The 25,237-nt window shown below is 38.8% G+C and overlaps 1 protein-coding gene across 1 annotated transcript in view; it reads left to right on the top strand.

Moving 5' to 3' along the window:
• The window catches only part of SYNE3 (spectrin repeat containing nuclear envelope family member 3), a 157,778-nt gene that overhangs the window by 121,404 nt on the left and 11,137 nt on the right, over positions 1 to 25,237 (top strand). The window contains exons 5-13 of the mRNA XM_063438936.1: positions 5,462 to 5,620; positions 10,698 to 11,042; positions 13,822 to 13,958; positions 16,797 to 16,974; positions 18,133 to 18,315; positions 20,674 to 20,817; positions 22,177 to 22,311; positions 23,894 to 24,055; positions 24,253 to 24,425. Of these exons, the coding sequence (XP_063295006.1) occupies positions 5,462 to 5,620; positions 10,698 to 11,042; positions 13,822 to 13,958; positions 16,797 to 16,974; positions 18,133 to 18,315; positions 20,674 to 20,817; positions 22,177 to 22,311; positions 23,894 to 24,055; positions 24,253 to 24,425 (1,616 nt within the window). The remainder of the gene's footprint in view (positions 1 to 5,461; positions 5,621 to 10,697; positions 11,043 to 13,821; positions 13,959 to 16,796; positions 16,975 to 18,132; positions 18,316 to 20,673; positions 20,818 to 22,176; positions 22,312 to 23,893; positions 24,056 to 24,252; positions 24,426 to 25,237) is intronic.

Below are 25,237 nucleotides of genomic sequence, written 5' to 3'. Positions count from 1 at the left end.
ACGAACAGAAATCTAAATGGCACAATGAAGACAAAAACAGTTGATCTGGAAATTTGCAGTTTGTATTCACTACAATTGTAAGTTTAGTGAAAAACTCTCTTTAGGTTAAGGTGGGGATCTACTTTTTAGGCACCCCTGCTTTAGGGTATTTATTAAATGGGGAATCGTCTAAAATAAAATTTTAGGTCAAAATAGCTGAAATCAGAACCTTGACTGAACATTTTTCACCAGTTTGAATTTAATCCCACATCCTTACATTTCAGAGAATTACTCTGTCAGGTTTAAACATTTGCAGTTTTAAGGTCGGCCAACACAGCCATGTACCCAAGAGCTGATATCACTTGATTATGATTTGGAATTACCAATGCTGTAAAGAGAAATGTAATTTACGATAGCCTGATATTGGTGTAGTTTGATGATCTGGCAAAGTTATGTGTTGCTATTCACTATGCCAACGTTATGTAACATCATCTCTATTTAGGAATCTCTAAACCCTGCCACTTTGTAAGATGTAAAATGTAATAATGCGAAATGTTTCATGGTGTAACACTACCATTTGTCTTACCTGGGCCAAGCCTTCAACCAGATCTATGACAACCTTTACCAGACATCTACGGATAAGCTTACTGCCAGCGGGCATCTTAGGGCTGGCATTAACCCAAGCCTCTGTCTCTGCTGTTTACACAGTATCCTAGACTATTTGAATTAGGTTTAAGCATCTTTACAACTTGCTTAAAATAACACTGTCCTGGTTAGATGACAAGCCACACAATTTATTTATTTAATTTGTGCTTATTGAACGAGCTCCAAGTAATCTTTTGCTACTTATACACTATAAATATATACGTTTCCTCCCATGACACATATTGTTCAAAACATATCATTATATAATTGTTTTTTTTGAGTAAATCACTGTGGGGTTTTTGGGGCGGGTGTACAAATCTGTCACTGTATTGCGTAACAGGTTAATAAAGGCTGGGAAGATAGAGAGATGCAAAACATCTGTTAAAACTCTCCTTTTATTTTGCATAGCTTCCCTTGTAGTTATTATAATTGTTTAAACATAGATACCATCGACTAGGTGAGTCAGTGATTTAATCTCCCACAAAGCTGCTAGCTTTTAATCCAGCAAAATATCTCGCATCATACAGAACATGTTAAGAACTCACAAACGATTTACAAATACTTGTACCACCGTGATCTAAACACTTAAAAAAAAATATCTTCTGTAATCATGGGTGTGTCCATAATTGCCTACAAATATCCAAAATAATGTTAATGCGTGTGTTTGTATCTTTATAGAATTCTCCTTTGGTGGATTTTTTTTGCCACTTTTTATTGTCTGCCATAGTTTATAGTCAATTTACTATATCAATGGATCTTTTGTGGCATAAACCCAAATATACATGGCATTAATTTGGCAGTCCATACTTTATTAGTGAAATTTGCTTTAAGACTAATTCTTCAGTTGTAATATAATATTTAGTGAAATCAATTCTACTAGACAACCACAATAGACTCTTCCTGATGATTAAATGGGATCCATTGTACTAAGAAAGGCCTCTGATCTGACTATTATCTTGTGACTGTTTCAATCACTGATGACCCAAAAGAATGGCAAAGGAACCCAAATTTGGTCACCGACTCAGGAGCAAACAAGCGCTATTCTATATGGACCTTAGTCAACGTCCAACCAATGAGGCCCAACAGGTATCTTGGTGGACATAGATCCATGCTTTGGTCCAAAAGCTGTGTATTTAGCGCCAGTCTGTTATTAAAGGAACCCCTAAAAATCTGGCTAGAAACTGAAATAGCAGAGTTGAGTTTCTTTCCTATGCTATGTTAGTTGTCTAGGACTGATATGGGGGTTTAAAATGCCAGGCTAAAATAGCCCGGTTATAAAAGCGTTCTGAATTGTTTCTTTTGTCCTGCACAATTCCTTGATAGGTTTACCACAATTAATGACGTATTTCAAGGTGAATTCAAACTGAATTTTAACTTTAAAGTCCATATAGATGAAGGGAAAAATCTTCTAAGTCAGCTATGCTTTCAGTTTGGCTACTTTGGCCTTAAATTTAAATTCACTCGTAATTCTCACCTTAGTAAATAACTCTGTTAGTCTATGTGCTAATTTTCATTCCGCCATGGCATTCTAGTAGAAATATTTACAGATAAAATATTTTCAAGTGATTTTGTTACTTGGTGTGACCCATCATAACTTCAGTGACTACAGCATTGACCTAAATATATCTGTCAAATAATATTAGTAATATGTTTTACTTCGTATATTTAGTGACTTAGGATCTGTTTACTCGTTATAACCATTATAAATAAAAAAATAAAAAAAAACAGTAGCAGCCAAGGCTGGCTTAAATTTTATATTACTTTTGAATTAAATACGTTGTAGGGAGACATAACAAAATAAAACTTCACTAGTTTATGCTAATGCAAAATTTTCTGTTGTGCATCATCTACATATCTCATGTAGAGCCTTGGGAAAGGTTTGCCTTGGGCATACTATTTATGAGAAATCATGTTTCCACAAGCAGGTATCGTACTTCAGAAATGTCTGCTTAGCAAAAGAGCACTTTTTCAAACACGGGTTTTTAAACCAAGACAAATGTTGTGATCAATTGGAACCAAAGACCAGTATTAAACCGTGGACTTTAACTCCTAGACATGGTGACAAAACATGTCAAAACTGAACAGCGTGGTCGAAAAAGAAGTGTTGTGTTAGAGAGCCTTCGAAAAAAGTCTTTGTGTCAGCATATAGTTAAGTACTAAATAGGTTGTGGTGAGACCAAACGCTATAAAGCTCCCTACTGGTTTATGCAAAATCTAAATTTATTGTTGTTTATCATCAACATATATAAAGCAGGACCTTGGGAAAAGGTCTGCCTTTGGCACAGTAATTCTGAGAAATCGTGATTCCACAATTCAATTGAATTCCCAGTATGATATGCAAATGAGCACAGACAGGCATCATGTTTCAGACTTTGACGTTTTGTACTAGCAGAACATATACGTTGACTGTTTATTTTCTTTTAATTTAGAGCTTTGACTTGAAAAATCAGACATTTTACACCATTAAATAAAAACAATGGAAATAGTATATACTCGAGTAAAAGCCAAGTTTTTCTGCACATTTTTTGTGCTGAAAACCCCCCACTCGGCTTATACTCGAGTCAATGTCTGTATTATGGCAACTTACATTGCCATAATACAGACCAGGACCGCCGGGCACATTACAAGCCCGGCGGTCCTTTTGGGGGCTGTCAGCGACCTGTTACTTACCTTTACAGCAGCTCCGTGCAGCTCCCTTGTCAGCTCCGTTCTGCTCACAGTGTAAGTCTCGCAACACCCGCAGACCGCGAGACTTACACTGTGAGCAGAACGGAGCTGACAGGGGAGCTGACAGGAGCTGCTGTAAAGGTAAGTGACAGCTCACTGACAGCCCCCTCACTGAACAGCCAATGCCACTGGACCACCAGGGATTAACATAGCCCCCCTCCCTGGCCAGGTAACAAGCAGGGAGGGGGGACAAAAAACAATTTAATAAAAAAATAATACAAATATTAAAATATAATAATAATAATATTAAAATAATAATAATATTAACAGGCACACCACGCCAGGAGACAAACACCAAACACCATCGACCCCCGACTGGGGAACACCCCCCATTGTGTGTGTTTTTTTTTTTTTTTTTTTTTTTTTTTTTTTTTTTTTTCTCCTCTTCTCTTCTTCTTCTCTCTTCCTCTCTCTTCTCTCTCTCTCTAACCCCCACTGTACCCCCCGCTTACCTCCACCCCCACCCCCACCCCCCACCCTACCCATACACCAGAACTCCCAATACCAATGTCAAAGGCCTCACGGTCGGCAGCCACCAGCAAGCAAACGCAACGCACCGAGGACCGCTACAGCACAGACCTTGAACCCACGACGGACCACGACTACCGACTAGACGCCCCCACAAACCCAAAGAACACCTAGAAAACAACCCACAATCAGACCGAACAGACAGACTCCCAACACACCAGGAGACCTCAGACTCTAACATTACCCCACACCCCCCCCCAACCGACTAGACCCCTCGACGCAACCACCAAGTTCTCCCCTACCCGTTAAGATATAAAACTGATGCACAACAGTTAATATATTGAAATTGCCGCAATTACTGTTTTCTCTGGAAAGCTAAAAGTGTAACACTTGAGATATTGTAACAACAGAACGACTTCTGAGAACTAATGTAAACAGATATCGATTGTACGACTGTATCTTTCTCAACGCATTAACAAAAATAAAGAATTATAAAAAAAAAAAAAATAATAATAATATTAAAATAAAATAATAATAATAATATTAATATAATATTAATATTAAAATTAAAAAAATTTAAATAATAAAAATGCCCTCCCCTCACCCAGTTTACACACACACACACTGCATTCACACACACACACTGCATTATATACACACACACTGCATTCACACAAACACATACTGCATTATATACACACTGCATTCATACAAACACACACTGCATTATATACACACAAACATCATTCATTATATACACACACTACACACAAACACACACACTGCATTCAGTATATACACACACACACACCACATTCATTATAAACACACACTGTAAATAAATATTCAATTAATGTAATTTTTTTAGGATCTAATTTTATTTAGAAATTTACCAGTAGCTGCTGCTTTTCCCACCCTAGTCTTATACTCGAGTCAATACGTTTTCACAGTTTTTTGTGGTAAAATTAGGGGCTTCGGCTTATATTCGGGTCGACTTATGCTCTAGTATATACGGTACATTTATATTTGATGCTCTGTTTTCTTTTAAATTTATATTAAATCTTCTGCAAATAGCATCACAATCTAGTTCAGCCCAGGCACAACCAGGGCACACATTGCAAATGAGGAGGAGAGCTATAAACATAGTTTAATTTCTCTGCATGCTTTTCTATGCTGAGTATGGAGCTTATCACAATGACTGACATGGGACTCATGATGAAGGCGCTCTGTTGAAGGGGGAAAAAAAAGCTCTGGAATACTGCATTAAATTTATTTTCACATGCCACATATATGTTTGTTAAATGCAGGGGATAATAAACATGCAAAGTCCAAGTTCCCCTTTAAGGATGCCCAAAAGGTAAATCCCCAACAATTGTAGAACTACCACTGCCATGATGCTTTGCCAGACAGAAGGTTGTCAAACAAACTTGGGACTTGTAGTCCTTCAACTGTTGAAAAATTGCCATTTGGCCTTCCCTGTTTTAGACAATTCCGCAGCATTAGCTGTATTGCACAGCTGCAGCCTTGCAACCTTCTGCAGAAATTTGGGGCATTTAAGAAAGTATTGGAAAAGGCAAACGCCCTGCTCCTGGGAGCCATTGCCAATTACGTTACACTTACCACATTTGGTGTTTTATTGCAGGAGAGGTTGGCTGCACTGGAAAAGATATTGAAAGAGCACGAGGACTATGAACAGGATGTCAACGAGTTCCGAACTTGGCTGAACAGCGTGGTCGAAAAACTAAAGTGTTGTGTTGGAGAGCCCTCGAAAAGTACCGAGCAAAGACTCCTTATGTTGCAGGTGTGTTACCTTATATTAAAAGTACAAACATTCGTTTCAGCAGTTCTAGGAGTATGAAATTATGGAAACATGTTGGTCCCTTTTTATTTGATGAACTAAAGGCCCTTGTTGGTGATCATGTGACATGTGGAAGGCTGTCCCTGAATACCGTGGCAGGGTTATTCGCCATTGTGTGAATTGTCAGGAATCCAAAGAGAACTTTAAATTGCAGGCCAAAATAGTCAAGCTGCAAACATTGCTGGCTTGGAGAGGTTTTCCAATTCAGCTATTTTGGTCTAAAACTTGATATTCACTTTACATTCCTGATTATATACATTTTGATGAAAATTCTTGCAGGTGTCTTCAAGGAAGATCTTATCCTTACTAATCTGGTTATCTGAGCAATCTGGTTATCTGAGCTTGGATCCCAATAAAATTACATTACGTAATTGAATATTTATTTACAGTGTGTGTTTATAATTAATGCGGTGTGTGTGTTTGTGTAGTGTGTGTGTATATACTGAATGCAGTGTGTGTGTTTGTGTGTAGTGTGTGTATATAATGAATGATGTTTGTGTGTATATAATGCAGTGTGTAGTGTGTGTATATAATGAATGATGTTTGTGTGTTTGTATGAATGCAGTGTGTATATAATGCAGTGTGTTTGTGTGAATGCAGTGTGTGTGTATATAATGCAGTGTGTGTGTGTGTGTGTGTGTGAATGCAGTGTGTGTGTGTGTAAACTGGGTGAGGGGAGGGCATTTTTATTATTTAATTTTTTTTATTTTAATATTATTATTATTTTAATATTATTATTTTATTTTAATATTATTATTATTTTAATATTATTATTAATATTATTATATTTTAATATTTGTATTATTTTTTTATTAAATTGTTTTTTGTCCCCCCTCCCTGCTTGTTACCTGGCCAGGGAAGGGGGCTATGTTAATCCCTGGTGGTCCAGTGGCATTGGCTGTTCAGTGAGGGGGCTGTCAGTGAGCTGTTACTTACCTTTACAGCAGCTCCTGTCATCTCCGTGCAGCTCCCCTGTCAGCTCCGTTCTGCTCACAGTGTAAGTCTCGCGGTAAGCAAGATAAGAAGTATTACACAAACTGAAACCAGTAAACAGCTATAAAAAAAACAAAAAACTTTCACATATGCTGTCACTTTTAGTGGAATAAATAAAGTATTAGTAATAGTAAAATATGCGTGAACCCCTATATAAATATATTGTTTTAACCCGTGTGTAGTAGGATCAGGTAATCTTGCTCAGTTTAGTTGTTTAGAGTCTAAGGCAGGCAAAGTGCAGTTTGAGATGATGCAAGTTGTAGAGCCTTACGTTAGTGAGTACAACCTACCGTCTTTTCATAGAAACACATTCACATACAAGACAGTTGTATTTGAAGAAACCTTCTCCATCCCAAATGAGTGTTTTATTTTTCTATTATGTGCTCTTACCTTTGCCAGTTGACTCTTGTTTCACTGTTTAGTAATAAGACCCCTGTGTACTTTTTTAAATCTGTGTACTTTTCAAGTTGACTGCCTTTTCGTAAGTTCTGTCTGCTTTAAACGTAAAGTGTCTGTTGTCCTGCAGTGATAAGTTTGTTACTGAGAACCCGGTTTGTATATTTAAACCTTTGCCCCTCTAGTTTAAGACTATGTCCTCTTGTTGTGGTAGTTTTTCTTCTTTTAAATATAGTCTGCTCATCTCCCTCCCGTGCTGTCTCCCTGCATGATGCTGTCTCCCAAGCTGTCACTTCCTCCCAGCCGGCTGACGTTACAGGGGCCCGGTCGCGGTGTTAAAGGACCTCGCCACCTGACCTGGCCCCTGTTCAACAGTAGCACTGGGAAAACATTCCGCGGCACCCCTGTGTGCACACAGTTTGGGAACAGCTGCTGTAATCCATGGACCAGTTTAGTAGTCCTTCTCTGAACTCTCTCCAAAGTATCAATATCCTTCTGGAGATACGGTCGCCAGTACTGCGTACAATACTCCAAGTGAGGTCTCACCAGTGTTCTGTAACACTTTGAATTATTGTTGGTGGCATACTCTGTGTGCTAGGGATGTGGCAAGAGGTTACGTTATCCACTCTGGCCATACTCTAAACATACTCAGGGTTATTTGCTAACGTGAGGATTCAAGGTGAATTCAAAGCGAATTTTATATTCAAGGTAAAATGCTGAAATGGAAAAATTCTCAAAGTAAACTATGCTTCCAGTTCAGATATTTTGGGCCTAAATTTGAAATTCGATTTGAATTCTCACTATAATGAATATCTGCCAATATTTTCTAATTTTGATGACAGGGCCAACTAAGACAGAACTATCCTTGATGTTAGTTTAAATGTTTCTTTGAATTTGTCTTTTTTGTTTCCTTTTTTTTTCCTATGACATTTGTAATAAATATATTTTTTTCTTTATTTTTATGATTATTAGAGGTCAGATAACTTAGTTGGCAGTGCACAGCCTGTAAATCCAGTACATATTTAATAATGTAAACTCTAACCAAAAAGTACTGTTATTTTTATTTTCTGTCCTGCGGTCATTCACATACAGAGATTAATAGAAATCCACAAAGTCACCACCTTTTTTAAAAAAAAAAAAAATCTTTTATTGCCTTTAATTACGCAGCTCAGCTTCTGTCTTCATTTGGAACATGTTTTTTTTTTCTGTCAATCCCTTTAAATGTGTTAGTAGTAGATTGGATTGGCTCGGATGCTGGTGTTTGGTGATTGACCTCCCACTTGCTCGAGGAGACATGTCACTTCCCATTACCCTGGGCTGCTCTGATATGAGGACAGCTTGCTGAGCTGAGCGTTAGTACGACAGATAAACTTAGACACCATGGTTTTGTTGCCACACCTACGTCTCAGCCCAGATTATGACACATTAAGTGGTGTGCGTGTATATGTGACTGTTTAATAAACTATCCACACCCTGGGAGCTGACATAATGTACACATGGTGACATTCTTGGGCAGGTGAGATGAACCTGTTGTGACTTCTGTCATTCTATATGAATGATTTATCACACCGGCTGCGCAATGCAGTGTACACATCTTTTACATCGGCCATTCACTACCAAGATTGTTTCTTTTATTAACTTTTTTGTTGTAACTCTGCAACAAGTTGTTAATAAACATAGGACAATACATCAGTTTTACATTTGGATTGCTGCTTAAGAATACTAATAAAAAAATAACAATAATAATAATAAAATGTACATTTACTTAATTTTTATTTTAAATGTATTTTTCCTTCCCCGCTCCCCCCCTCCCAGAAGAAATATTGAGGGGATAACAAGTTGATATGATCGCGTACCAGTTGTTATGCCAGTTCAGTTTCCCAGTGATCAATAGGCACTGCTTTTTATAAGGTGGAATTGCCAGTAGCTTGTTTTTGAAAGCTTAGCTAGAGTTGTGGCTGCTTTTTTTTAATTTTATTTTTATTCTTATTATTGTAATTTGTTTTGCATTGTATGGTCATATAATACAAAACAAAATACTATAATAAGCAGTCCACAATCAGAGAATGCCATCTAAATGGATATAAAAGATTACTGCTTTTTAATAAAACAATATTTTTGGTTGGAGTAACCCTAGCTGTCTCAGTTTTCCCTCCTGGGAAAAAAAAAAAAACGTACCAGAGATTCCGTCAAGGCTAAGTTTTCCCTACAGCCAGTCTGCCTTCTGTGATGTCCTTTGGTGGGGGAGGATCATCCCAAAGGCAGGGCTCAGGGACTACTTAGGGCGTCACAGAGGTTGACCCCAGTCACTATAGGTCATCCCTCACCAGCATGTTATGCGATGATGGACACCTTTTATGCACAGTTTTAACAATAGTAACCCAGGACTCACTCCGTGCTTCTAAGAACGCTGCCTGAGGTGGATTTACACCTCTGACAGCAACGTTCTCTATCTCTATACTGAAACGATCTAAGCACCACGACCATGATCAGTATGTGTGTATGTCAGTGTTCCTGTCTGTTTGCAATGTAGTATGTGTTTTTGTCAGTGTTCCTAGTCCGTGTGTATTGTCAGTGTGTGTGTTTGTTAGTGTTCCTGTCTGTGGTAATGCAGTATGTATGTATGTATGTATGTCAGTGTTCCTGTCTGTGTGAATTTCAGTATGTGTGTATGTCAGTGTTCCTGAATTTGTGCAATGTCAGTGTTCATGTCTGTGTGTAATGCAGTATGTGTATATGTCAGTGTTCATGTCTGTGTGTAATGCAGTATGTGTATATGTCAGTGTTCATGTCTGTGTGTAATGCAGTATGTGTATATGTCAGTGTTCATGTCTGTGTGTAATGCAGTATGTGTATATGTCAGTGTTCATGTCTGTGTGCATTGTCAGTATGTGTATATGTCAGTGTTCATGTCTGTGTGCATTGTCAGTCAGTGTTTATGTTTGTGTGCAATGCAGTATCTGTGTATGTCAGTGTTCATGTCTGTGTGCATTTTCAGTCAGTGTTTATGTTTGTGTGCAATGCAGTATTTGTGTATGTCAGTGTTCCTGTCTATGTGCAATGTCACTGTTCTTGAATGTGTGCAATGTGACTAAGGTAAAGTATAGTAAGGAAGTTCAATTCCCATGATGTTCAGCCAGCCTGCTAACTGTGCATCATAAGTTGTATATCACTTATATTTTTTTTTATAAACCCCCTTAGGAGTCCTCCCTGCTTAGTTATTTCTTTTCCTAACACTCCCTAGTCCACCTACACAATTTTCTCCAGTTATTTCTCCCCAGCTCTCCCAATTATTTCCCCCTGGCTGTTTAACCTTTCCCATGATCCTCTGGTACACTAGGAATTGTGTCAACATGTTTTTTTCACTTATTTTCTCAAGCTTGCCCGCATTAAATCTCGTACTGTTCTAATTTTCCATTACCTGCGCTCCAAAGCTCGATGGCCAAAGAACAAACCAAGGAAGACACACAGGGTTACTTACCTGTGAATTGGTGGTGAATTTAAAGTAATTATTTTTAATAGTTGAATTTAAAATCCAATACACCTGACCCAATCACTCTCTCTATGATCATTCTGAAATGTTCAGAAATACACATTTTTTTTACTTATTCCCTTTTGTTGAATGGTTCAGGAAATCAGCCAGGATGTACAAGATGGTGGAAAGCATTTGGAAATTCTGGAAGCAAAGTCGGCTGAAGTAATTAAGAACACATCCCCGATGGGAGCAGAGAAAATTCGAACAGAGCTGGAGGAACTGCGCAACGCACTGGAGAAGCTGAAACTGATGAACGATGAAGAGAAAGACAGTCTGGTATCATCGCACAACTCTGAGAATGCCTTCCGGCTCCTTTCCACACAACTAGAAGCCAACATCAATGAGTTTAGAAAGACCATCCAAAGACTAGAAGGAAGTCTGCAGCTCAAGGAACCAGCAAAGAGTGAGGACGAGCTGATAGCATTAAGGAAAACCTTAAACGTAAGTTTTTTGTGGTTTATTCTGCGTCTTTATCAGCTTAACAATCTCTGTATCTGCTGAGCAAACGAAAGGTTTGCATTTCCAGAGTGTTACATTTTAATTATCCGTCTGAAAGAGAGTAATGAACTGCTGGCTTAGTTTTTTTACCTTTCTGTAGTTAATGAACCATGTTACAGACACCCCAGATTGCAGGAAGATCTGTTGTAAAGGTCAGGTAGGCTGTCCAGTACATCATTAATGTAGATATCTAGAAACATACCAATAGTATTTAAATACAAGTCCTCATGTCATGCATCCACACAGCTTTGATGGATGGAACTAGTTCAAGGTACAAAAGTGTTACTTTGAAACCGTAATCGAGCAAGTAATAAGCCAAGTGACAGACACCTTGAGCTCAGTTCTAAGTAACCAATGAGTAGGCAGGAATAAATACAGTGCATCCAGAGTCTCTAAGGTACTCGTTAAGGGTACTGAGTGACATAACTGACTGAAGTTTTATCCTAAAATGTACAATAGACTGTGACTGGCTGGATATGTAAGTAGTCGATGTAGAGAAATGTTTGATTTATTTTGGCTATGACCAATGCTGTAAAAATAACTCAAACCCAAAGATCCATTCTTCAATTATAACAGAATACATATACTAAGAGAAATTCTAAAAAATCGTCTAATTTCCTTTGCACTGGGAAGTCACTGATGGTACCAGATATATGTAAACACTGCTGACAGGCACCAGGTGTCTGATGAATGTGATGTCCCAGTTCTAACCATTGGGGATCCAGTTTTGTGTCACAACCCTGGGGATTGACATCCACCGCTCTCCAGCATGACAGTCTCCCAGTTGCAAGCTAGTATATATGCTGGTATATAAAATCTCCAATTTCTGCCTAGTAAGATGTTGATCAAGTCCTGTAAGGGTCAAATAATGTACCAGTAATAATTTGGCTCCGTAGAATGGATCATGCTAGATGCAAGTAAACGTAATCAGACTCTCATTAAGTTTATTACTTAGCGTGCCTAAATCTAATTTATTCTGTACACTTTGTAGCAATGTGACTAGTACAGAGTGTAGATTGTATTTTATTCCTGTGTAGATCTGACAGGCCATTTATAGATGACAGATCTTCTCTAAGCCCAATCAGAGTGAGGATAATCTCCAGCTAGACTTTGGAAGTACCAGATGCAGTATGTGCCATGTGGTTAGCTCCACGGGAACGGGTGTCTGGCAAAGAAACAGTTATCAGATTAATCAGACCACAGTTACAGTGTCTTACCTTGTATGAACAACGCTCTGGGTTTTTAAACCACTTGCAGCCATCCTGTGGCTGGGGAATTTCATCTTGGTGGCTCTGGATCTATTTCAGCCACTAGAGAATAGTCTAAATTACTTTTTTTTTCTTCAGACACAGCCAAGTTGCAGGATAAAAAATATAGGAAGTGACCTGCATTATTTTACATGGAGTTTATTTGTGATACTGATATTAAATCACTAAATGGCCTAATTGGGGGGTGGGAGGTAGGGAGGGGGGGGGAGGGGGGGGTTGAGGTGCGCAATGTCCTGTGTCCTGCATTTTAACTTCGCAAAGTTAGGGGGGTATACTTTAACTCAACATTCTTGAAATCCTGTGAGTAAGATAGAGCTTTGCAGTGAAACATTTCCATACTGCAATTGCAGACTACAATCCTCAACATTTACAGAGCTATTCACTAAAATGGGAATCATCAGGAATTCCAAGTGATTTAAAAATTTAAGACGAAAGTAGTCAATTACTTTTGACTTAAAATTTTAATTCACTTTAATTTCAATTTAAATTCCTGACAATTCTCACGTTAGTGACTAAACCTGTTAGATTACAAAGAATATCATGAGATGTAGCCATAAGAACACAAAATTCAGCTGTACCCCAGTCTAGCATTAAACACATGGGTACCCGTTGGAAATCCTCCCCATTTAATCAGGGACTGGAGGAGAATTGTGTACAGGGGCCTGGAGGACAGGCACTATTGGGAGCACTTTGAGGTTAAACCATTTCTAAACTGTTTAACACCTTAAAGGAACACTATAGGCACCCAGACCACTTCAGAATTGGCGTGGGTGCATATTTCCAGGCCCCTAACCAAGCAATAGTAATTGTTGAAGTTATTGAAAAACTGCAATAATTACTATCAAGGGTTAACTCCACCTCTAGTGGCTGTCTACCAGATTTCAGGGCATCCTCACACTATACATGGGGATGTCCAGCGTCACCAGACACCCTACAGGTAAGCATTGTATAATGCTTTCTTATGGGGGAATCCCTATTGCGAGCACGGCCATTGCTGTGCATTTGCATTAGGTCTCCCCTAACAAACGGATGCGGAGCCCGTGCCAGTGCCGAGGGACATCGGTGCTGGGTGTAGGTAAGTGACAGAAGGGGGTGAGGAGAGGGGGTAGCGGTTTTCCTGGCATTGTAGATTCCATTTAAGGTAAGGTCACCTAACTGGATGTCTGGAGTGTACCAGAATAAATGTATATTTAATAATGGATATAGTTCTGATTCCGCTTTACACCTTAGATAAATTACATATACAATTTAGGCAGATGGCAGCTGGTGTTAAGTTTTGCTGTCTGGCATGGAATCCAGGCATTATTTTAGCACCTACTATCGATCTCCATGGGAGATGTAAAAACCTTTGGTAACAACTGATTACCAGTTGTTCAGGTTCACATTCTTTGCCACAAAAGCTGTACAAGTTGTTTTTAACTGATTGTAACAACTGCATTTTGTTTCCCTTCAAGGTTACAATGTTAGCTCTTGCTGATGAAGAGTCAAAGGCTGAACTTATCAGAGATCAGTTGAAGGATCTATTTAGGTTCTCCAAAGACGTAGGGCCTCTTTCTGATAGCGTCATCACTGCAACGAAGGAGTATCAACGGTAATAGCAGCTCCTGTCATATGTACAACTAATGCAATAAACCGATACATTAAAACTTGTTTTCCTAGCACTATAGCTTCCCCATCCATCAAGGGGTTAAAAATCCTTTTCTGTCACTTACCTGGGTCCAGCACCGATGTCCCTCAGTGCTGGCTCGTGTCTGCCTTTGCTCCTCCAGCGCTGACATCAGCTGGCGGGGGAGACCTAATGCGCATGCACGGCAATTGGCTCACTCGCATTAGGATTTCCCCATAGGAAAGCATTGCTCAATGCTTTCCTATGAGGATTTGGGTGACGCTGGAAGTCCTCATGCAGAGCGTGAGGACGTCCAGCGCCAGGTGACCAAAAATCGCCTAACGACCCGTAAGTCCCTCTAATGGCTGTCTGGCAAACAGTCACTATAGATGGAGTTAACCCTGAAAGGTAATGATTGCAGTTTCTTTGCAGGATTAAGGGACCTGGGACAGTGCACCCAGACCACTTCAGTGAGCTGAAGTGGTCTGGGTGCCTATAGTGTCATTTCATTCTTGAAACTGGTTAGTTATTGAAGATGTTGAACTATTTAGAGCTTATTTTCAAACCTTGGTAAATGGTAAATAGCAACTAGTAGCGGCTACTAATTATCGACTGGTTTTCAACCTTGATGCTTTTTTAATAACAGCTGACTATAAATAACGTCTTCTTACAAAGATACTGACACTAGAAGAGTGGCCAGTTTCAATTATAACATTCTGTGTAAGTTGTCACCATAGTAACCACACCTTCCATAACAAAGACTCACCATGAGCATATTTACCCCCTAAGTTTGACATTGGCAGGAGAAAGCGACAGTGTATATACAATGTATTAAACTGATTTAGTGTTATACCTGATACATTTTTTTTTAACTTTTGAGGTTAATCTCTTCTATGGAAAATAATTTGTTTAAATAAAACATGCACTTTACTTGTATAACTAATTTTACTTTAATTATATTGCTGTTTGATATGGTTTGACCACTTAAGGATACAACTTCTGGAATAAAAGGGAATCATGACGGAATATTTCCGTCATGTGTCCTTAAGGGGTTAATATTCCTTGGTATTAACTTTAGGGTTTCCATGTAATGCCATATCGGTAATGTATAGGGAGTTATCGTTTTTTAACTTCTTCCACCAGGCAAGATTTGATGATTAAACAGTATCAGTATTAGACACCAGTCACAAAGTAATGGTTCGTGACTCCCATAGAGAATAATGGCAGCCGTTAGCTGCTCATTAACTTATGGCTTTAAGTAGTTACAACCAGTCTGTAAACAGCTGCTGCTCACAAACACCAGCAGCTGACATGTAAAAAGAACCCTTATTTTGTTTTTAAATTGGCCACAACAAGCACTGATAATTGGTGAAGTTTGAACATGGTGGGGTACTCCCCTTACCCCCAACCACCAATATTGAGCTCTACCCATTTAACTCCATGTATCACACACTGCCCCAATGACACCATGCCCTGATCAAAACTAAAAACCTATAGATACATGTATGTAGAAAACAACAACCACTTTAAAGAGGTTCAACGCCACCTACTGGTGCTGCTACCCAATAACAGTCCTAAAAGAACAGGATAATAAGCAGGCCTGTCTATTAGGGCACACAGGATATGATGCCCAATGCAAAGCCAATAGCTGACATCAGATTTTTTTTCCTCAAAATGTCTTTACATAATTAGTTGCTCAGCTTCCTGTCATCAATAAAAGGTGGAGACGGCAGATATAAATATGACAGGCACAGCATGATTTTCTTTTTTTGACACAGACTAATTATTAGCCCTTACCATGCCAATAGATTAGATTTATTTATTCATATTGTTTGGCAGCAAAAACTGGTCGTGGTGGGGGCACCTCACCATGTGTTTCTATGGGCAAGCTTTAATGGGCTCTATAAACAAGCAAAATGTGGACAAGTAACAAGGAAGTCATAACGTGTAAACCAAAATAGTTGAGTTGGACAAGTTCTGCAACTCAGCCGTTCTTTCACCTTGGCTACATTGGGCCTAAAATCTCCGATTCCTTTTCCTAATTCTCTGCATAGAGATGCAGTACTGCAGTACCCAAAAATCAAAGTAAAACTTAATTACTCTGAGCTGCTAACTTTGCACCGTGTTGCTCTAATCAGAGCCAAATCCAAGTACAATAAGTAAAGAAATTAAGCAAGCGCAACTAGATTCTAAATGTGCAAAAGAATTGTTACATACACTTTATTTGAAGGACAAAAACAAAGAAGGATTTCAGGTTTCCCATTTGTCAATGTCACAAATATACAATTTTGGCAACCCAAAATGTTTGTTTCGTCAAATAAATTGTATTTAGCATCTAGTTGCGCTTCCTAGATTTCTTTATTTTCTATATGAATTCTCTGCAATTCCACATTTTAGTGGATACACAAAATTTTGTCTAAAGGAAATGATCCCAAGAAAACCAGCCATCAGTTTCCCAAACATCTTGTTTATACTATATTAACTATTGATCTGCAAGTGAAGAGCCACAGGCTACACAGCGTAGTTTCATTGTGGAATGTATACAATGTATATAACAAGGATACAATGTTTCAGCCATGAGGCCTTAATCATCACATATTGATACATAATTAAGGCCTCATGGCCAAAATATAATACCAGATCTTTGTTTTGTCGTAAAATTCCACAATAAAACAGCCTTGTTCACCCTACGCTGTGCAGCCTGTGGCTCTTCACTTGTGGATATGTTTGGAAGTTAGCGGACCTCTACCACAGAGCTCCAGTGCTACGGATACCTCTACTGCTTATCTAATAATTTATCTCCGTCTCTGTCTTTATTTTCAGAGCTAAAACCAAAGCCTTCAGACTGAGCACAGAAACAGAAACAGCGTTACGGCAACTTTTCCAATATCCACTTCGGGCATACCAGCACTGGAAACCTATAACTGAGAGAGTGCTCGACTCAATGTCCTCTCATACAAGTAACAACAGTCTGAACAGTGACTGTTTGCTTCAGGTAGAGGTAAGGATCCCATGCCCTTTTTAAAGTGGCAAACAGGTTTCGATCGATCAGCTTATCTTATTAAAAATGACATCCCCTTATTTTTTTGACAATCTTTATTTATCAGAACTTTGGTACAATAAAGAATCAAAAAAGACAATCCTTTATTTAATCAAAGTGAGTACAGGAGATCTCTGCTGAATCTCCCACGTTGATTTAGAGCCATTCTTGCTGTCATATCAAAAACAGGAAGATCGAGATCAAAATCTCTCTGCTATTCCAGCCACAGCTGTAAGTCAATGCTTTTCAGCAATTGGATAAGCAGTAATAAGAAACGTTGAGGTTTATTCACTAAACACTAAATTGTAAACCAAGTTTAAAAATTTAGCCAAAAATAGTACATTTTGAAAAAGCTCCTAGTTTCCTATAACCACCGTGTTACCCTAAATAGAATACTTCTATTTTCAGTTCACACATTTAAATCTTACAGGGATCGTTACTAAAGGGAGAATTGTCACGAATTCAAAGCAAATTTCACATTCAAGGCCAGAGTAGCTGAATTGGTGAATGTTTACATTTTGACTATTTTAGCCTTAAATTTGAAATTCATTTTTAATTTTTATATACATAGATACGTTCTATATGAAATATATTGATTCCTCATTTAAAAATTAGCAAACAGTATCATAAAAGCACTTGCACAGTAATGATTTATAGACTATTGTATTGTATCAATTAGCAGCAGTTGCATTCTTTAGATGAGATAAATGAAATCCACTGATTAACACTGCAGATCATACAGACTTGCTCCAGACAAATGTATCATTGTTATTGTTTATGTGTAACACTAACAACCTCCACTGTACTAGATTCACTGAGTAAAGGGTACAAAGCTTAGCTTGAAAGAGACAAATAAATGAATACAATTATTATTATAACTGGGCGAAAAGTTGATAGCTAGTGCTTTATTTATTCATTTATTGTAAAGTTGCATTTCAAACACAGCTGCGCTTCTTTAATAGCAATTTGTTTTACTTTGTTAACGTAATAAAATTTAATTTGTGATGACTTTTCAAACACACTCAAAATTCACTGGATGCAAACCTTATTGAATTGAGCTGCAAAAGCTTACTCTCTAAAACTTATCCCCAGGAATCCGTTTTGCATTTCTCTCTGTAGATGCTACTGGAAGAAAGTACTCGTATTAAGGAGAAGTGTGAACTGCTACAGATGAAGAAAGAAGATGTAACCAGCGTGCTCGGGACTGAGAAAGCATTGTCCCTTCTAAGTGAGGTAGAGACGGCGTCGAAGACGAGAGCATCTCTTCACAGCGATCTGCTGCAGAGGAAGAACCTCTTACAGGTCATTCACTGAAAATATTTTTTCTTTCTCTATATCTATATTTAATTCTTTGATGGTTAATCACCAAACTCCGAAATGTAGTGAATCGAAATCTGATTTGTAAAATGTAGGCTTAACCCCTTAAGGACCAAACTTCTGGAATAAAAGGGAATCATGACGTGTCACACACGTCATGTGTCCTTAAGGGGTTAAAAAGCGGATTTGGAGAAATTCTTCAATTCTGCTATAGTCACAACTTGGCTATTTTAGTCTGAGTTTTAACATTGGGAGTTCATTTCACTACAATTAGTAGTTTAGAAAATAAACCCCATTGTTTGCATTTCTGCAATTCGGATATATTTCATATTTTTCTGGTATGGAGTCTGTGCATTATGGGGATGTAGTTCACAAATGTTAGGAGTGGCATGGTTAGTCAACAGTGCCAAAGCTAGCTATCACTTTGGCCTGTCTTGGCATTGTGGGAAATGTTGTCTAGACACATCTGCAGAGCCAGGATTAGATCTCATTGCTCTGTCTTGTAAACTGTGCTTCTTGTTGTATATAGAATATTCTCTAGAGCCGGGGTAAGCAACCATCTCCCCTCCAGATGTTGTGGACTGCATCATCCGTAATGCTCTTACAGCCATAATGCTGGCAAAGCATCATGGGAGATGTAATCTGTGACAGAACGCCGTCACGGAGTACTACGCCCACATGATCCCACCCACTTGTCCAGTCACATTGGACCCCCAAGGACTTAGACTGTGGACTTGGGGTGGTCCAACAGACTTGATGCAGACCCGTCATGGGTCCAGCCACAGGTCTGTCTATTTCTATGCGGGGGGAGATATGTGATTGATGGCCTGATTTGTTTGGCACGGGCCACATGCTTTCGGCACCATTTTTGTGACTATTTTACATGTGTCTAGATGTCGCTGTGTTGTGTGCCTGTATTCTACATAGAGCAGTATGTGTGTCTGTATATGCAGCTGTGGGTCAACAAAGGGGGGGGGCAGCAGCTCTATAGACTGTACAGTATAGTTATAGTATTGCTTGTCTGTTCCTCTCCCCCTTCCTCTTCCTTTCCTAGCAGGGCGTTGTCTCAGGGACACTACCAGTCCAGTGTAACCTAGCTGCTTTGTCCCTCCTCCATCCCCTATTAGATTCTTGGGATTGAAACCCCATGTAGGGGTCTGTGCCTCTTAAGCCATGTGTTACATAATAAACGGCAGTTGATTTTTAGTTGTACTCCCATAGCTGTGTCTCGTCCAGTTACGATGGGAAAGGGATGCCTGCTTGTTGTAAGGGTTCCTGAGTGGCTGAAGGAAGGTATTAGCGGAGGTAACTGGCCGGGGTCCGCTACATAGTCCATGACATCTGGAGTGCTGAAGGTTGTCTACCCCTGCTCCAGAGGCTTCCGAGAATAGTATTTATGCTGTATCCACACAGTATTTAACAATCCTTGCCTCTAGTGATAAATAAAATAAATAGCAACGTGGCACCTTTTTGAATTCTACTTAAAACCCATAGAATATGACAATCTGCTATTTTATTTACATACATTCACAAAATCATGTAAAAGCTATCTCTCAACCTACTCACCTGCTACCATAGCACATGTTGGCTCAACATATTGTTTATGTTCTAAAGCCATAAATATAATGAGCCGGTAATAAACTGGTAAACTGATAGTGATAGTGTTATCACTTAGAATAGGATAAAGTACGGTCCAGCATAGGGGGAGTCAGCCAGATGAAAATTGCAGGAAAGCTGTCAGCACCCATTCAGGCCTGTGTGCATCTGATTTGCATAAAAGGTGTTGGAAGTGATAAATACAGCCCTTTAGGTCTTTCTTATCTATTCTTATCTTTTCTCATCTCATCCTTGCAGGCAGGTTTTCTAGATGCAGTAGGTTACCTTGACCCATACTGATCCCTAATCCTTATGGGCAGCACTTAAAAAGTGTCGAACTATAGTGTGTAGCTTTTATATACTGCAGACAATAAATGACTAATCAGGGCTCATTTGGATTTCTCCTTCAAGAATTACAAAGTTTACTTCCTGCGGAACATGAATTTAATGTGCAGGAAGGCAGCAATTATCATGCACTATACATCAGCATGTAGGAGTGACATGTCTTCTGGAAATGTATGGCTTTGGCAAACCCTACCTGTGTGTATGACATGAGAATCTTTTTAATCAGCGTTTGTTTTGCAGAATGCTACATCTTTTTCCCAAGTTATTATATAGTATTTATTTTATAGTAAAAGGATTTGATTGGGTGAGCTTAAATGATTGTCGATGGCTCTGCCAACCCGTCATGCTGTGTTTAAGGGGTAGAAGATTGTATACTTATGCCTTCCATTACTTTACATACAGAGTTTAGCTTCACAAAGTAAAGAGTTCGATTTCAACTTTGAGCTCCTTCAAAAGAGATTATCAGCTCTTAGAATCAAAGCTGCCAAGGAAAATCAAATGCAACCAGATCTTGTGGGAAAAGAGACACAACTGCAGCGACTCCAGGTGAGTACAAGTAGGTTTGTAAGATGCACTGTGCTTTCCTGTAAACATATCACTTGTATATAGTGATGGAAAGATAAAAATCAAGTGAGTAATAAGAAGCCCTGCATATTACTGGGCAGCACTTTTCATGTGGTGATTCTCAAAATGATGAAGGGATAGTTGTCAAGCAAAATTGAATATCTAACGTGGACTATTCATATCTGCTGATCCTGATTAAACCATTGATGGTTTCAAAGTTTAGATTGTTTGCTGTTTGGTGTAATTCTTCTGCAAACCACTGTGTGTTCTGCGCTATCTAAGCACAGCTAATCTTGTTTTTGTGGTTCATCTAATCTTTGTGGTGGGGTATATATCTGGCAAGTTCACTCATTGATTGTCAGTTATTCACTAAAGTGTGAATTGTCTAAGATTAAATAATAGGCAGCCTCACAGCCAAAAAATATATATATGAAAAACAAATATGTGTATCCACACTGGGTACACAATATAGGGCACCACAATCACTCAGGTCGTGTTATAGTTACCGCGCTTAATAGATAATAAATTGCATGTAGAGATAAAAGATGAAAATAATAATCATAGTGTAGTATTTATTAATTCAAATATGATGTAAAAGAAACCATAGAAAACCACTCACAAAAGTAATGGCACAATAAGACATCTATCTTAATTGTGCAAACACGTATTATAGCCTCAAATAGGCTTATTTCCCAATGGAATAAAGCAGCTGCCAATGGTACCTCTGGACCCCGGTGGTCCCAATACAAGAAAAGATGTTAAAGTCCTGTAAGTTGGAAACGAGACCTTATGGTCTGGCTTGTGCTGGAAAATGTCTCCTTGGGAATATGTCCCGCTCAACGTGTTTCATCTTATTAGACTTTCTCAAGAGCAGGGTGTCCTGTTCGGGTCCGGTGTATAAATATACTCAGTTTGTGCGTTTCTGGATGCACGTGCATGTGCATAACAAAAAACAGAAGTGACGTCAGACTTACAGCCCATGCTGCACAAGAAGATGAACCATTGCAAGGGGGTTTTGTGTCGTCATTTTCACATGTTGTGGAGCTTTGCAAAGTTGAAATTAAACTGTACATCTATCTGTGTACCTTGTGCACTTTGTACTGTTCATCTGGCAGTCAAAAAAAAAAAAAGAATAAAAAAAAAAAAAAAAAAAAGGTGAATTGTTACAGATTAAAAGTGAATTTGAAAATGTATGCCAAAATTGGTCTACTGAGAGCATAGCTGATTGGAGTAATTTTCTGATTTGGCTATTTTGGTTTAAAATTTGAAATCTACTTTAAATTCCCAACAATTCACACTTTAATAAATAAGCCTTGTAAACACCATGTCTCTTTCCCCCAGATGCTACATGAAGAATTGGTGAAGCTTCAGCCTGAAATTGAAGATTTAAAGCCCATGGCTGAGTCACATCAGACACACCGGCATCAAATTAGCCAGATGTCCACAGAATACCTAACACTTCAGAGCTCTCTAGAGGTAAAACATCCAGAAATATGTCAAACACAACTAAACAGGTACAAGAGACCAATCACATGTTATGTTTGCAGCTGTCTCTCATGATACCCTGTTTAAAAGTGATGAATGTTTTGAACCTCCTTCTTCTGGGAATTACATGTGTCTTGATGCACAGCCAGCCTTGATAACTACTAGATAACATTTTACCATTCACTTTGTGAATATTAGATTGTGACACAGTCGCTCACATTACTTGTCTTTTTGATTTGCTCATACCTCAAATACACCTGGAAATACACCATAGTCTTATGTAACATCAATAGCTGAAGCAGGTGAATTCACACTGTGGTCACTGCTGATGTAGAAAGGAGTTTTGAGATCCTCCATTAGCCTTTTGGCCACCATGACTATACTAATCATGGAAAAATCTATAATTTGCTTCCCCTTTCCCCTTAACAAATACTACAGGCCTCCCCTAGTAACAGCTTGAATACCAGAATGCTGTATAATACAAACAGGTTGGTGTTACTAATATTTAACTATATCGTCCCCCTCCTAAAACGTGCAGGAAGCAGCTGTCCTCTGGGCTTTACCTTAATTCTGTTCCTGATCATGAAAAGGCAAAGATGACATGAGAGAGAGGTCACCAATCCTTGATAAGATAAATTCTTCTGTTTAATTTTAAACAGTTTAATAATGAGTATTTTGTACAGTTTACAGAGGCTTGGCTTGGCAAGCCCTATTATATCCATGGAGTCATGCCATAGATTGTGTTATCCAAACAGTCATAGGATCTAGTTGTTATCCAGGTAGATGTCATCCATGCCATAAGCCAGACGGATGGAAAATCTGGAGACAGATGTTGTATAGTAGCATCGTCTCATCTATTGCTATACTGTGTAGGTTATTCACGTGACATGTGGATTGTTGATTATTGCAGCAATTAGTTTAACTAGCAGAGAGATAGCGATGGGTATTTTAGGATGAGAGGGTAACGGGGAGTCTAGTTTTGTTTGTCTTGTAGCTGATAAACGCCCAGTAGAAGTCTGTCTGTACAATAAACCCTGCCATGTTTTATACATTTTTATTAATATACTGTTTCAATTCAACGTAACATCCCCAGAAGTTAACTATAGATTTCCATACAAACCCCATCATCTTGGCTGAGAAGATTTAACGGAGCATCTGCCAAACCATATTACCGACCCATGTTTAAGACAAACCTGTATAAAAGAAGATAAAACATATTAGACATGTTAGTGCACCTGTTAGAACACTCTTTAACTGTTCTATTCAAGATTCTGAACTTTCAACAGTGCCATCATGTGGCAGAAATGCAAACTGGAAGCCATGCATACATTCACCAATTCAGAAATATTAACAGCTGGTTTGGGGTTTGAACATCAAATTTGTATACCTTCTATAAAAGTACAAATTCTTTTAGGCAACCGGATATTGATTAAAAAAACCGACACTTTATTATAATGTGCATGGTTATATTTATTAATTGATTCTGGTTCTCATTTCTAGTTCATTAAGTTTCTATTATCTACTACGGTGTGGCTCTATATCAATAACTGTTTTCGTTTGTGCAATCCCACAGGCAAACATACGTAAAAGCAAGCAAAACATCAGCAATCACTGGATGTTTAACAACACACTCCTAGATATTCAGCGATGGATCATGGTAACCAGACACGAGCTGGAATCCTTTCAGGATGGCAGTAGAGAATGGGACATCGCATCACGAGAGAGGGATTCGGAGGTAGAGATAGTGAGGGATGTGAGGGATGTATGAAAGGAGCTCTGTTGCTCCATGTAATCTCCATGGAAACAACTGGATGGTTCCTCTTTGTTCCGTAGTTAGATTGTTGCTCTTGAATCATAAACAAGCAATGTCTGTTCTGCATATGTGGTGGGAATGTGCTTATGCAATCTGTGTGTTTTACATTTTTCTTCTAGGTATTAGTTGGAGAAATGTCGGAAAAAGAAATCCAACTGCGCCAGCTTGGGGCTCATGGTCAGAACGTGATGGAAAGCTCGTCCCCAGAGGGAGCAGCTCACATTCAAACTGAACTCAGGCAGCTCAGTGCATCCTTGGAAGCACTAATACTGCTCTGGCAAACACTGTCAAGGTGCGTCATGGTCTAGCGCATTCTGAATGAGCTCCTTCAAATATTTCTATTATCAGATCTAATAGATATGGAATTGTAATGATCTACTGTCCAGAAAATGCTAGTTCCTTCTTTTTTTTTAATCTGTGTTGCTTAACCTTTGCTTTTTACATAAGGCCTGTGAAAAGCATTTGTTAAATGAGTGATTTTAAGGGCTCTATACAAGTTTACCATCCGCCCTACCCTTATCACAAATAGATTTGAAAAAAAAATGTTATTTACTCACCTGACTCCAGCGCCAATGTCCTACAGCGCTGTGTCGTGGCCCACCTCATTCGATGGGGTGGGGGGTGGACCTAATGCAAATGCATTAGCATTAGTCATTGCTTTCCTATGGGGTTTACGTTGATGCTGGATGTCCTCATGCACAGCGTGATTCCGTCCAATGTTGTTTCATCAAGTCAAACTCTGAAAATCTTCTGAAAGAGCCTCTAGTGGCTCTCTGTTATAGATGACGTGGTCTGGGTGCCCTTTAGCTGTCCCTTTAAGGCCAAAGTAGCCGAGCTGGAAGCATAGGTGATTTAGAGAATTTTTCCAATTCAGCTATTTTGACTACTTTGTATTGTCACTTTAGTGAGTAACTCTGTTATTGACTATGCACCCCTTGTCCCATTACAAGTTCTTTGGATTCCCACCCATGCCTAAAGGAGCACAGCAGGGAGCTAAAACTGTGCTGGTGCTTGAATGACTGAATGAGGGTCAGAATGTTTTTTTTTTGCTTTTAATGTTTGGATGGCGGTTCAGTGTTTATGTGATAGAAGACTCAGCCAAGT

The sequence above is a fragment of the Pelobates fuscus genome, chromosome 13 (genome assembly GCF_036172605.1).
Source record: "Pelobates fuscus isolate aPelFus1 chromosome 13, aPelFus1.pri, whole genome shotgun sequence".
NCBI lineage: Eukaryota > Metazoa > Chordata > Amphibia > Anura > Pelobatidae > Pelobates > Pelobates fuscus.
This window is presented reverse-complemented; position numbering and strand designations above follow the sequence as displayed.